Source organism: Panulirus ornatus, chromosome 11 (assembly GCF_036320965.1).
Source record: "Panulirus ornatus isolate Po-2019 chromosome 11, ASM3632096v1, whole genome shotgun sequence".
Classification (NCBI taxonomy): domain Eukaryota; kingdom Metazoa; phylum Arthropoda; class Malacostraca; order Decapoda; family Palinuridae; genus Panulirus; species Panulirus ornatus.
Genome location: NC_092234.1, coordinates 35,425,387 through 35,441,168, shown reverse-complemented (window position 1 = coordinate 35,441,168; position 15,782 = coordinate 35,425,387). Strand labels below are relative to the sequence as shown.

Genomic DNA, 15,782 nt, shown 5'->3' with positions numbered 1-15,782 from the left:
ACACACTTTTCCAAACTCAGTCACCAACCTTTGCAGTTTCTTATTTGAAACTGCCACCAGTGCTGTATCATTGGCAAACAACAACTAACTCACTTTCCATGCCCTCTCATCCCCAACAGACTGCATGCTCACCCTTCTTTCCAAAACTCTTGCATTTACCTCCCTGACCACCCCAACCATAAACAAATTAAACAGCCTTAGAGACATAACACACCCCTGCATTCTTATGTTTGTTTTTGATTATGCCTTGGGGCATTGTGCAAAATAGACAACTTTTCAGGAACTCATGCATTCTGTAAAGTGGGTGATGTCTTTGCAAATATTTTTATCTTAATTGGTAGAAAACTAAGGTTTTGTGACTTAAGTGCAATTCTTGTCATTAATACTGTGGCAGGTAGTATGAAGTTTCAAGAAATGGTGGAGGATTACCCATTCAGATAATACTTAAAGGGAATTGTATCTGTAGTGAAGAAGAGCATAGAGGTGTTATCAGCATGGAATCTCCCCTGAATTGCAGTGAGCCAGAGGAAATACACAATGATTACAAAGAAAGAAACAAAGAACCATTAGGAGGATACGTGAAGCAGTGAAACACTCACTTCTTAGAGATGGTATTCATAAAGGGGGATTTCAGTTATAAACAGATAGACTGGGGGAATTTGGTTTCTTATGGTGACAGGGAGTCATGGAGACAAACTTTTAGTGTATACAGGAAATTTTCCTGCACCACCATGTCACATAGTAAACTCAGGTAGACTTTATCTTCATCGCTTCCAGAACCTTTGCCCCTTTCCCCAACCCTGTAACTCACTTCTGCTTCCATGGTTCCATGATAGGATACATAGTTAGAAGAAGTGATCCTGTAATGCTCAAGTTTGAGTATATGGTAAAACAGGACATTAAAAAATCATAGGTGAGACAGAAAATAAGGGATTTATGATTGTGGAAACTACTCAAAATAGCCACAGTTTCTGTTGTAACATAGATTGTGAAAATGAAATACAGTAACCTTGAACCAGGGTGTTGTGTGGAGAGGCTCAGTTAGATTTACAGTGAAGGAGTAAAGGCATGGGTACCTCAATCCTCGAATACTGAGGGAATGGTAAGAAAGAGGAAGGAATGGTTTAATAGTTGGAAGTGGAAGTGAGACATAGGATGGGGGAGGGGTTGAAGGTTCTGAGAGCAGTGAAGAATGTATGGAAAGAGAGAATGTTATCTCAGAGAGTGTAAATAGGTATGTTTGAAGGAATAGTAGTTCCAACAGTATTATATGGTTGCGAGGCATTGGCTATGGATAGGGTTGTACAAAGGAGGGTGGATGTGTTGGAAACGAAATGTTTGAGGACAATATGTGGTGTGAGGTGGTTTGATTAAGTAATGAAAAGGTAAGAGAGATATGTGGTAATAAAAAGAGTGTGGTTGAGAGAGCTGAAGAGGGTGTGTTGAAATGGTTTGAACATATTTAGAGAATGAGTGAGAAAAGGTTGATAATTGAACATATGGAGAGAATGAGTGAGGAAAGTTTGACAAAGGATATATGTGTCAGAGGTGGAGGGAACAAGAAGCGGGAGACCAAATTGGAGGTGGAAGGATGGAGTGAAATAGATTTTGAGTGATCGGGGCCTGAATATTTAGGAGGGTTAGAGGATTGCGAGGAATAAAGTGAATTGGAACAATGTGGCATACCAGGATTGATGTGTTGTCAATGGACTGAACCAGGTCATGTGAAATGTCTGGAGTAAACCATGGAAAAGTCTGTAGAGCTTGGATGTGGATAGGGAGTTGTGGTTTTGGTGCATTGCACGTGACTGCTGAGTGTGAACGAATGTAGCCTTTTTTTGTCTATTTTCTTAGCGTTGCCTTTCTGATGTAGGGGGTGGTGGTGCTGTTTCCTGTGGGGCAGGCTGGCACCTGTAATGGATGAAGGCAAGCAAGTATGAATATGTACATGTGTATATATGTATATGTCTGTGTATGTATATGTATTTATATGTGTATATTTATCCCTGGGGATAGGGGATTAAGAATACTTCCCACGTATTCCCTGTGTGTCGTAGAAGGCGACTAAAAGGGGAGGGAGCGGGGGGCTGGAAATCCTCCCCTCTTTTTTTTTTTTTAATTTTCCAAAAGAAGTAACAGAGGGGGCCAGGTGAGGATATTCCAAAAAAGGCCCAGTCCTCTGTTCTTAACGCTACCTCGCTAACGCGGGAAATGGCTAATAGTTTAAAAGAAAAAAAAAGATATGTTGATATGTATGTGTATGGTATTTATTTATATTTATTTTGCTTTGTCGCTGTCTCCCGCGTTTCCGAGGTAGCGCAAGGAAACAGACGAAAGAAATAGCCCAACCCACCCCCATACACATGTATATACATACACGTCAACACACGCAAATATACATACCTATACATCTCAATGTACACATATATATACACACACAGACATATACATATATACGTATGTACATAATTCATACTGTCAGCCTTTATTTATTCCCATCGCCACCTCGCCACACATGGAATAATAACCCCCTCCCCCCTCATGAGTGCGAGGTAGCGCTAGGAAAAGACAACAAAGGCCCCATTCGTTCACACTCAGTCTCTAGCTGTCATGTAATAATGCACCGAAACCAGAGCTCCCTTTCCACATCCAGGCCCCACACAACTTTCCATGGTTTACCCCAGACACTTCACATGCCCTGGTTCAATCCATTGACAGCACGTCGACCCCGGTATACAACATAGTTCCAATTCACTCTATTCCTTGCACGCCTTTCACCATCCTGCATATTCAGGCCCCAATCACTCAAAATCTTTTTCACTCCATCTTTCCACCTCCAATTTGGTCTCCCACTTCTCCATGTGACCAAACCATTTCAAAACACCCTCTTCTGCTCTCTCAACCACACTCTTTTTATTTCCACACATCTCTCTTACCCTTACATTACTTACTCGATCAAATCACCTCACACCACATATTGTCCTCAAACATCTCATTTCCAGCACATCCACCCTCCTACGAACAACTCTGTCCATAGCCCACGCCTCGCAACCATACAACATTGTTGGAACCACTATTCCTTCAAACATACCCATTTTTGCTTTCCGAGATGATGTTCTCGACTTCCAAACATTCTTCAAGGCTCCCAGAATTTTCGCCCCCTCCCCCACCCTGTGATTCACTTCCGCTTCCATGGTTCCATCCACTGCCAGATCCGCTCCCAGATATCTAAAACACTTTACTTCCTTCAGTTTTTCTCCATTGAAACTTACCTCCCAGTTGACTTGACCCTCAACCCTACTGTACCTAATCACCTTGCTCTTATTCACATTTACTCTCAACTTTCTTCTTTCACACACTTTACCAAACTCAGTCACCAGCTTCTGCAGTTTCTCATACGAATCAGCCACCAGCGCTGTATCATCAGCGAACAACAACTGACTCACTTCCCAAGCTCTCTCATTCACAACAGACTGCATACTTCGTTGCTGTCTCCCGTGTTAGTAAGGTAGCGCAAGGAAGCAGATGAAAGAATGGCCCAACCCACCCACATACACATGTATATGCATACACGTCCACACACAGCACATATACATATCTATACATCTCAATGCTTATTTTATTTTATAGGTTGGGGGAGGGGGCGAAAATTTTGGGAGCCTTGAAAAATGTGTGGAAGTCGAGAACATTATCTCGGAAAGCAAAAATGGGTATGTTTGAAGGAATAGTGGTTCCAACAATGTTGTATGGTTGCGAGGCGTGGGCTATGGATAGAGATGTGCGCAGGAGGATGGATGTGCTGGAAATGAGATGTTTGAGGAAAATGTGTGGTGTGAGGTGGTTTGATCGAGTAAGTAACGTAAGGGTAAGAGAGATGTGTGGAAATAAAAAGAGCGTGGTTGAGAGAGCAGAAGAGGGTGTTTTGAAATGGTTTGGGCACATGGAGAGAATGAGTGAGGAAAGATTGACCAAGAGGATATATGTGTCGGAGGTGGAGGGAACGAGGAGAAGAGGGAGACCAAATTGGAGGTGGAAAGATGGAGTGAAAAGGATTTTGTGTGATCGGGGCCTGAACATGCAGGAGGGTGAAAGGAGGGCAAGGAATAGAGTGAATTGGAGCGATGTGGTATACCGGGGTTGACGTGCTGTCAGTGGATTGAATCAAGGCATGTGAAGCGTCTGGGGTAAACCATGGAAAGCTGTGTAGGTATGTATATTTGCGTGTGTGGACGTGTGTATGTACATGTGTATGGGGGGGGGTTGGGCCATTTCTGTTGTCTGTTTCCTTGCGCTACCTCGCAAACGCGGGAGACAGCGACAAAGTATAAAAAAAAAAAAAAAAAAAAAAAAAAAAAAAAAAATTATTTTCATATATTTTATTTTACTTTGTCGCTGTCTCTCACGTTAGCGAGGTAGCGCAAGGAAACAGATGAAAGAATGGCCCCACCCACCCACATACACATATATGTACATACACATCCACACACGCAAATATGCATACCTATACATCTCATTGTACACATATATATACACACACACAGACATATACATATATACACATGTACATAATTCATACTGTTTGCCTTTATTCATTTCCATCGCCACCCTGCCACACATGAAAATAACAACCCCCTCCCCTCTCATGTGCGTGAGGTAGTGCTAGAAAAAGACAACAAAGGCCACATTCATTCACTCTCAGTCTCTAGCTGTCATGTAATAATGCACTGAAACCACAGCTCCCTTTCCACATCCAGGCCCCACAGACCTTTCCATGGTTTACCCCAGATGCTTCACATGCCCTGGTTTAATCCATTGACAGCACGTCGACCCCAGTATACCACATCGTTCCAATTCACTCAATTCCTTGCACGCCTTTCACCATCCTGCATGTTCAGGCCCCGATCACTCAAAATCTTTTTCACTCCATCTTTCCACCTCCAATTTGGTCTCCCACTTCTCCTCGTTCCCTTCACCTCTGACACATATATCCTCTTTGTCAATCTTTCCTCACTCATTCTCTTCATGTGACCAAACCATTTCAAAACACCCTCTTCTGCCCCTTCCTCCCTTATTCTCTTCATGTGACCAAACCATTTCAAAACACCCTCTTCTGCCCTCTCAACCACACTCTTTTTATTACGATACATATCTCTTACCCTTTCATTACTTACTCAACCAAACCACCTCACACCACGTATTGTCCTCAAACATCTCATTTTCAGTACATCCACCCTCCTCCACACAACTCTATCTACAGCCCACACCTCGCAACCATATAGCATTGTTGGAACCACTATTCCTTAAAACATACCCATTTTTGCTTTCCAAGATAACGTTCTCGACTTCCACACATTTTTCAACGCTCCCAGAACTTTCGCCCCCTCCGCCACCGTAAGATTCACTTCCGCTTCCATGGTTCCATCCACTGCCAAATCCACTCCCAGATATCTAAAACACTTCACATCCTCCAGTTTTTCTCCATTCAAACTTGCCTCCCAATTGACTTGTCCCTCAACCCTACTGTACCTAATAACCTTGCTCTTATTCACATTTACTCTCAACTTTCTTCTGTCACACAGTTTACCAAACTCAGTCATCAGTTCCTGCAGTTTCTCACCCGAATCAGCCACCAGCGCTGTATCATCAGCAAACAACTGACTCACTTCCCAAGCTCTCTCATCCACAACAGACTACATACTTGCCCCTCTTTCCAAAACTCTTGCATTCACCTCCCTAACAACCCCATCCATAAACAAATTAAACATCCATGGAGACATCATGCGCCCCTGCCGCAAACCAACATTCACTGAGAACCAATCACTTTCCTCTCTTTCTGTACTACACATGCTGTACATCCTCAATAAAAACTTTGCACTGCTTCTAACAACTTACTTCTCACACCATATATTCTTAATACATTCCACAGAGCATCTCTATCAACTCTATCATATGCCATCTCCAGATCCATAAATGCTACATACAAATCCATTTGCTTTTCTAAGTATTTCTCACATACATTCTTCAAAGCAACACCTGATCCACACATCCTCTACCACTTCTGAAACCACACTGCTCTTCCCCAATCTGATGCTCTGTACATGCTTTCACCCTCTCAATCAATACCCTCCCATATAATTTCCCAGGAATACTCAACAAACTTATACCTCTGTAATTTGAGCACTCACTCTTATCCCCTTAGCCTTTGTACAATGGCACTATGCAAGCATTCCGCTAATCCTCAGGCACCTCACCATGAGTCATACATACATTGAATAACCTTACCAACCAGTCAACAATACAGTCACCCCCTTTTTTTGATAAATTTTACTGCAATACCATCCAAACCCGCTGCCTTGTCGGCTTTCATCTTCCACAAAGCTTTTACTACCTCTTCTCTGTTTACCAAATCATTTTTCCTAACCCTCTCACTTTGCACACCACCTTGACCAAAACACCCTATATCTGCCACTCTGTCATCAAACACATTCAACATACCTTCAAAATACTCACTCCATCTCCTCACATCACCACTACTTGTTATCACCTCCCCATTTGCCCCCTTCACTGAAGTTCCCATTTCTTCCCTTGTCTTACACACTTTATTTACCTCCTTCCAAAACATCTTTTTATTCTTAAAATTTAATGATACTCTCTCACCCCAACTCTCGTTTGCCCTCTTTTTCACCTCTTGCACCTTTCTCTTGACCTCCTGCCTCTTTCTTTTATACATCTCCCAGTCATTTGCATTATTTCCCTGCAAAAATCGTCCAAATGCCTCTCTCTTCTCTTTCACTAATAATCTTACTTCATCCCACCACTCACTACCCTTTCTAATCAGCCCACCTCCCACGCTTCTCATGCCACAAGCATCTTTTGCACAAGCCATCACTGCTTCTCTAAATACATCCCATTCCTTCCCCACTCCCCTTACATCCTTTGTTCTCACCTTTTTTCATTCTTTACTCAGCCTCTCCTGGTACTTCCTCACACAAGTCTCCTTCCCAAGCTCACTTACTCTCACCACTCTCTTCACCCCAACATTCAGTCTTTTTTCTGAAACCCTCGACAAATCTTCACCTTTGCCTCCACAAGATAATGATCAGACATCCCTCCATTTGCACCTCTCAGCACATTAACATCCAAAAGTTTCTCTTTCACTTGCCTATGAATTAACACGTAATCCAGTAATGCTCTCTGGCCATCTCTTCTACTTACATACGTATACTTATGTATATCTCTCTTTTCATACCAGGTATTTCCAATCACCAGTCCTCTATCAGCACATAAATCTACAAGCTCTTCACCATTTCCATTTACAACACTGAACACCCCATATACACCAGTTATTCCCTCAAGTACCACATTACTAGCCTTTGCATTCATATCACCCATCACTATAACCCGGTCTCGTGCATCAAAACTATTAACACACTCACTCAGCTGCTCCCAAAACACTTACCTCTCATGATGTTTCTTCTCATGCCCAGGTGCATATGCACCAATAGTCACCCATCTATCTCCATCCACTTTCAGTTTTACCCTTATCAATCTAGACTTTACTTTCTTGCACTTTATCACATACTCCCACCACTCCTGTTTCAGGAGTAGTGCTACTCCTTCCCTTGCTCTTGTCCTCTCACTAACCCCTGACTTTACTCCCAAGACATTCCCAAACCACTCTTCCCCTTTACCCTTGAGCTTCGTTTCACTCAGAGCCAAAACATCCAGGTTCCTTTCCTCAAACATACTACCTATCTCTCCTTTTTTCTCATCTTGGTTACATCCACACACATTTAGACACCCCAATCTGAGCCTTCGAGGAGGATGAGCATGTAGATTTATGTGCTGAAAAAGGACTGGTGATTGGAAATGCCTGGTTTAAAAAGAAAGATATACATAAGTATACGTATGTAAGTAGGAGAGATGGCCAGAGAGCGTTATTGGATTACGTGTTAATTGATAGGCACGCGAAAGAGAGACTTGGATGTTAATGTGCTGAGAGGTGCAAATGGAGGGATGTCTGATCATTATCTTGTGGAGCAAAGGTGAAGATTTGTAGAGGTTTTCAGAAAAGAAGAGAGAATGTTGGGGTGAAAAAAGTGGTAAGAGTAAGTGAGCTTGGGAAGGAGACTTGTGTGAGGAAGTACCAGGAGAGACTGAGTACAGAATGGAAAAAGGTGAGAACAATGGAAGTAAGGGGAGTGGGGGAGGAATGGGATGTATTTAGGGAATCAGTGATGGAGTGCGCAAAAGATGCTTGTGGCATGAGAAGCGTGGGAGGTGCGTTGATTAGAAAGGGTAGTGAGTGGTGGGATGAAGAGGTAAGATTATTAGTGAAAGAGAAGAGAGAGGCATTTGGACGATTTTTGCAGGGAAATAATTCAAATGAGTTGGAGATGTATAAAAGAAAGAGGCAGGAGGTCAAGAGAAAGGTGCAAGAGGTGAAAAGGAGGGCAAATGAGAGTTGGGGTGAGAGAGTATCATTAAATTTTAGGGAGAATAAAAAGATGTTTTGGAAGGAGGTAAATAAAGTGCGTAAGACAAGGGAACAAATGGAAATATCAGTGATGGGGGCAAATGGGGAGATGATAACAAGTAGTGGTCATGTGAGAAGAGGTGGAGTGAGTATTTTGAAGGTTTGTTGAATGTATTTGATGATAGATTGGCAGATATAAGGTGTTTTGGTCAAGGTGGTTTGCAAAGTGAGAGGGTTAGGGAGAATGATTTGGTAAGCAGAGAAGAGGTAGTAAAAGCTTTGCAGAAGATGAAAGCCGGCAAGGCAGCGGGTTTGGATGGTATTGAAGTGGAATTTATTAAAAAAGGGGGTGACTGTATTGTTGACTGGTTGGTAAGGTTAGTTAATGTATGTATGACTCACGGTGAGGTGCCTGAGGATTGGCGGAATGCTTGCATAGTGCCATTGTACAAAGGCAAAGGGGATTAAAGTGAGTGCTCAAATTACAGAGGTATAAGTTTTTTAAGTATTTCTGGTAAATTATATGGGAGGGTATTGATTGAGAGGGTGAAGGCATGTACAGAGCATCAGATTGGGGAAGAGCAGTGTGGTTTCAGAAGTGGTAGAGGATGTGTGGATCAGGTGTTTGCTTTGAAGTATGTGTGTGAGAAATACTTAGAAAAGCAAATGGATTTGTATGTAGCATTTATGGATCTGGAGAAGGCATGTGATAGAGTTGAAAGAGATGCTCTGTGGAAGGTACTAAGAATATATGGTGTGGGAGGCAAGTTGTTAGAAGCAGTGAAAAGTTTTTATCCAGGATGTAAGGCATGTGTAAGTGCAGGAAGAGAGGAAAGTGATTGCTTGTCAGTGAATGTAGGTTTGCGGCAGGGGTGTGTGATGTCTCCATGGTTGTTTGATTTGTATATGGATGGGGTTGTTAGGGAGGTGAATGCAAGAGTTTTGGAAAGAGAGGCAAGTATGCAGTCTGTTGTGGATGAGAGATCTTGGGAAGCGAGTCAGTTGTTGTTCGCTGATGATACAGCGCTGGTGGCTAATTCGTGTGAGAAACTGCAGAAGCTGGTGACTGAGTTTGGTAAAGTGTGTGAAAGAAGAAAGGTGAGAGTAGATGTGAATAAGAGCAAGGCTATTAGGTACAGTAGAGTTGAGGGACAAGTCAATTGGGAGGTAAGTTTGAACAGAGAAAAACTGGATGAAGTGAAGTGTTTTAGATATCTTGTAGTGGATTTGGCAGCGGATGGAACCATGGAAGCGGAAGTGAATCATAGGGTGGGGGAGGGGGCAAAAGTTCTGGGAGTGTTGAAGAATGTGTGGAAGTCGAGAACATTATCTCAGAAAGCAAAAATGGGTATGTTTAAAGGAATAGTGGTTCCAACAATGTTGTATGGTTGCGAGGCGTGGGCTATAGATAGAGTTGTGCGGATGAGGGTGGATGTGCTGGAAGTGAGATGTTTGAGGACAATATTTGGTGTGAGGTGGTTTGATCGAGTATGTCATGTAAGGGTAAGAGAGATGTGTGGTAATAAAAAGAGTGTGGTTGAGAGGGCAAAAGAGGGTGTTTTGAAATGGTTTGGGCACATGGAGAGAATGAGTGAGGAAAGATTGACCAAGAGGATATATATGTCAGAGATGAAGGTGAAGGGAACAAGGAAAAGTGGGAGACCAAATTGGAGGTGGAAAGATGAATTGAAAAAGATTTTGAGTGATCGGGGCCTAAACATGCAGGAGGGTGAAAGGCGTGCAAGGAATAGAGTGAATTGGAACGATGTTGTATACTGGGGTCGACGTGCTATCAATGGATTGAACCAGGGCATGTGAAGCGTCTGGAGTAAACCATAGAAGGTTCTGTGGGGCGTGGATGTGGAAAGGGAACTGTAGTTTCGGTGTATTATTACATGACAGCTGGAGAGTGAGTGTGAACGAATGTGGCTATTGTTGTCTTTTCCTAGCGCTACCTCGCGCACATGAGGGGGGCGGGGGTTGTTATTTCATGTGTGGTGGGGTGGCGATGGGAATGAATTAAAGGCAGACAGTATGAATTATGTACATGTGTATATATGTATATGTCTGTGTGTGTATATATTTGTATACGTTGAGATGCACAGGTATGTATATTTGCGTGTGTGGACATGTATGTATATACATGTGTATGTGGGTGGGTTGGGCCATTCTTTCGTCTGTTTCCCTGTGCTACCTCGCACATGCAGGAGACAGCGACAAAGCAAAATGAATAGATATAATAATATTGTATGAATTATGTATATGTGTATATATGTATATGTCTGTGTGTGTATATATCTGTATATGGTGAGATGTATAGGTATGTATATATGCGTGTGTGCATGTGTATGTACATACATGTGTATGTGGGTGGGCTGGGCTATTCTTTCGTCTGTTCCCTGCACTACCTCGCTAACGCGGGAGACAGCAACAAAGCAAGATAAATAAATAAATAGATATAGGCGTTTGTAATCAGTTCATATGGAGGTCCTTTAGTGTACTCCATATTTTTAAATGGTTGTTGTGATGTTATATCATTTACAGGGGAGTATTTATTTTGCTCAAGATTGTTCATTTCTATAAGAATTAATGATCAGCTCTAATTTTTCTTGTCTGAGTATTATCTTGTTGTTTTGCAATTTTCAAATAATGTTTTATGATTTCAGTGCGAGTCATTGATGAGATGCTTAAAAGTGAGTGAAGAGAAGCGTGCCGTCTGTGAACAGGAAGTTGATAAACTGCGGGAGACCGCCAATCAGTTCAAAGAAACATTGCAAACTACTTCTCGGTATGCTCATTATGTATCCTATTTTGTTGTACTTCTGTCTAAAGCCAGTTCCCACACAGTTATTTCATGTATTTATGAGGCCATTCATAGTTTGTGATGCATTGTTTTTTCTTGTAAATCACTTTAGCTTGAATGCATATTTGCTTGTTTATATCATAATTATGTTATCGTAAAATTATATAGATTCCAAGTAATATCTCTGAGAGTTGATCTGCCATTTACTGAAATGCTTGCCAGAAACCATATGCCATGAGTAGATGAGGTTGGTTGAACACAACACTTTATTATTTTGCACTCTACCTTTTTCTTCAGGTATAGTTCAGTTCCTTGAAGATTTTGTGTAGATTTGTATGGAGAATACAAATATATAGAAATGTGGAAAGCAACAGACCACTGAGACCTTTCAAGGCTAAATGTGAAAAAGAAATTATAGATATAGAGTTCAGTGTGAAGGCTTAAACAGAAATGGCTGGATACTTTAATTTTGAATGTGTAGACATTATCATTTATTGACTTAAGGCTGTCAGTAGTAGTTGGTTGGCAGCCACCAATCGGGGAGGTATGTTACCAGTTTTACCTTCCTAGGTTTTGCAAGGGTTAGTGACAATTGTGTCGTGAGCCAGCACTTCAGAGGTTGTCAAGTTGCCTTCCTGTGATCCAGGTAGCTGTCTTTTCTTTCAACTTCACTGACGTGTGGACTGCTGGTATTCTGTCCACAAACATACAATCCCTCCTTGTCACACTTTTAACTCATTCTTCATAACTCTAGATTTTCTTGTGGTGAACAATGTGCATTAGCCATGCCTTTTGGCAAAATGGTAGAAGCAATAGTTAGAAATAGTAAGTAGGAATGTTAAACAGGAGCATTAAGTGGAAACATTTGATAGAAGTAGTAGGTAGGAGCGCTAGCTGAGAGCAGTAGGTAAAGTAGTAAGTTGGAACATAAGGTAGGAATATTAGATAGACACAGTAGGTATGAGTAGTTATTTGGAACATTAGGTGGGAGCCTATGTGAATACTGCACTAGAGTTGCCCTCTGCCATTGGCCTGTTAAGGGTGTGGCACTAAAGACTAAGAAGCAGCAGTGGACTTCAACTGTTATGGAGAGTTTTTTTTGCTGTGGCTGCCCCTTTTAGGGAGTTCCCAAAAGGAATGGATGTTGGAGATATTGATAGATAGGAATTAAAGCGAGGTATTCATGTCTACTTTTAAATGTATTTATGGGATTGTATTTGTTAATGCTGCTTAGATCAAGATCTTCAAAACCTCTGATAATTTTGAATATTTTTTCAATTTCTTCATAATCATCTCATTTGGAAGTAAATGAGTTAAGGTTGTTTAGTAATCTCTTAGGATTTGGTTTTCAGGCTGGGAATCATGTTGGTAGTTCAGCACTGTATTCTTTCTGTTCATTATATATTATTTTCTCCCCAGCTTTGGTTTGTTATGCAAGATATGAATCTCTATGATATCCAGGGTTAAAGGCCTCTAACCCCACCTTCTATTGAGGTTAATTCCCTTTTTTCTTTGCTGATCATCCAAACATTGGTAGTGGCTAAAGGTCACTCAAGGAGTGCTCCTCTGCAGCAACCAGTCACTCCTAGTGGTGATGTTATTGTCCCACAGGCTATAAGGCTGAATTGGGCTCGCTGCTTCATGATTCTCTGGATCTCCAAGCCCTTCAGATTTATTCCAATATTCTTGTCTGTGTCAGACATCCTTCTGGAAGGGGCTATATTTTATGGAGTGTGTTGCTCTTGGATTTGTTAAAACAACTTGGGAAGGTCTTGTGGAATTCAGCTGGTGGTTTCTTTTGATGTGACAGCTGGTCCTGGTCAGTTGGTGAGGCCCAGACCCATATACCATCTTTCAATAACTTTCCATCGGAAAACCCACGATACACAAAGCAGCACTCCTGATGTAATGTATGGTTCTTGATAGCCAGTTTCGTTTTGTTTCTGAGTCATTGTTGTGAGATATAAATGATGTGTTTATATATAGTCATCATTTTTACTGAAAAGTCCCTTTACCTCAGCTGGTATATCCATGATACATAGTATTAGCTGGTCTAGCAACATTGAGCCTCCCACCTTCCTCTTTTTCTTTCCTCCTATTCACAGTGCCAGAGATGATGAGCATTGGTGCTACTAATACATGATAGTGCATGATGTTAGGATCTCATTTTAGATGGAGGCATAGGACAAGATCAGTTCTTAGTGCATGATGTTAGGATCTCATTTTAGATAGATGCATAGGACAAGATCACGTCACATCCCCAAGTTATTTTTGTGGGATTGGGAAATAAATCAGTATTCCTATAAGTACTATGTTCTGATAAGCCTACCGTTCTTATGCTAGGGTACAAAAGGAAGAAAGCTTTTTCATGATTTTGTTGTTGCATCCAATATGGGTCCCATATTCATGTATTTTGTGCCTTGCAGATGTATGAGGAAGTAGCTGCACATGGAAGGCTATATTTATATTATTTATTTATTTATTTTGCTTTGTCGCTGTCTCCCGCGTTAGCGAGGTAGTGCAAGGAAACAGACGAAAGAATGGCCCAACCCGCCCACATACACATGTATATACATACACGTCCACACACGCAAATATACATACTTATACATCTCAATGTACACATATATATACACACACGGACATATACATATATACACATGTACATAATTCATACTGTCTGCCTTTATTTGTTCCCATCGCCACCCCGCCACACATGGAATAACAACTCCCTCCCCCCTCTTGTGTGCGAGGTAGCGCTAGGAAAGACACCAAAGGCCCCATTCGTTCACACTCAGTCTCTAGCTGGCATGTAATAATGCACCGAAACCACAGCTCCCTTTCCACATTCAGGCCCCACACACTTTGCATGGTTTACCCCAGACGCTTCACATGCCCTGGTTCAATCCACTGACAGCACGTCGACCCCTGTATACCACATCGTTCCAATTCACTCTATTCCTTGCACGCCTTTCACCCTCCTGCATGTTCAGGCCCCGATCACTCAAAATCTTTTTCACTCCATCTTTCCACCTCCAATTTGGTCTCCCACTTCTCCTCGTTCCCTCCACCTCTGACACATATATCCTCTTGGTCAATCTTTCCCCACTCATTCTCTCCATGTGACCAAACCATTTCAAAACACCCTCTTATGCTCTCTCAACCACACTCTTTATTTCCACACATCTCTCTCACCCTTACATTACTTACTCGATCAAACCACCTCACACCACATATTGTCCTCAAACATCTCATTTCCAGCACATCCACCCTCCTGCGCACAACTCTATCCATAGGCCACGCCTCGCAACCATACAACATTGTTGGAACCACTATTCCTTCAAACATACCCATTTTTGTTTTCTGAGATAATGTTCTCGACTTCCAAACATTCTTCAACGCTCCCAGAATTTTCGCCCCCTCCCCCACCCTATGATTCACTTCCGCTTCCATGGTTCCATCTGCTGCCAGATCCACTCCCAGATATCTAAAACACTTTACTTCCTCCAGTTTTTCTCCATTCAAACATACCTCCCAATTGACTTAGTCAGACCCTACTGTACCTATTTATATTATTATTTTTTTATTATTATACTTTGTCGCTGTCTCCCGCGTTTGCGAGGTAGCGCAAGGAAACAGACGAAAGAAATGGCCCAACCCCCCCCCATACATATGTATATACATACGTCCACACACGCAAATATACATACCTACACAGCTTTCCATGGTTTACCCCAGACGCTTCACATGCCTTGATTCAATCCACTGACAGCACGTCAACCCCGGTATACCACATCGCTCCAATTCACTCTATTCCTTGCCCTCCTTTCACCCTCCTGCATGTTCAGGCCCCGATCACACAAAATCTTTTTCACTCCATCTTTCCACCTCCAATTTGGTCTCCCTCTTCTCCTCGTTCCCTCCACCTCCGACGCATATATCCTCTTGGTCAATCTTTCCTCACTCATTCTCTCCATGTGCCCAAACCACTTCAAAACACCCTCTTCTGCTCTCTCAACCACGCTCTTTTTATTTCCACACATCTCTCTTACCCTTACGTTACTCACTCGATCAAACCACCTCACACCACACATTGTCCTCAAACATTTCCAGCACATCCATCCTCCTGCGCACAACTCTATCCATAGCCCACGCCTCGCAACCATACAACATTGTTGGAACCACTATTCCTTCAAACATACCCATTTTTGCTTTCCGAGATAATGTTCTCGACTTCCACACATTCTTCAAGGCCCCCAGAATGTTCGCCCCCTCCCCCACCCTATGATCCACTTCCGCTTCCATGGTTCCATCCGCTGCCAGATCCACTCCCAGATATCTAAAACACTTCACTTCCTCCAGTTTTTCTCCATTCAAACTCACCTCCCAATTGACTTGACCCTCAACCCTGCTGTACCTAATAACCTTGCTCTTATTCACATTTACTCTTAACTTTCTTCTTCCACACACTTTACCAAACTCAGTCACCAGCTTCTGCAGTTT

At 42.2% G+C, this 15,782-nt stretch overlaps 1 protein-coding gene across 3 annotated transcripts in view; it reads left to right on the top strand.

Moving 5' to 3' along the window:
• Positions 1–15,782, top strand: part of LOC139751400 (protein phosphatase 1 regulatory subunit 21) — a 321,946-nt gene that overhangs the window by 263,631 nt on the left and 42,533 nt on the right. For all 3 annotated transcript variants that reach the window (XM_071666786.1, XM_071666784.1, XM_071666785.1), the window contains exon 16: positions 11,143–11,264. In XM_071666786.1, coding sequence (XP_071522887.1) covers positions 11,143–11,264 — 122 coding nt within the window. The remainder of the gene's footprint in view (positions 1–11,142; positions 11,265–15,782) is intronic.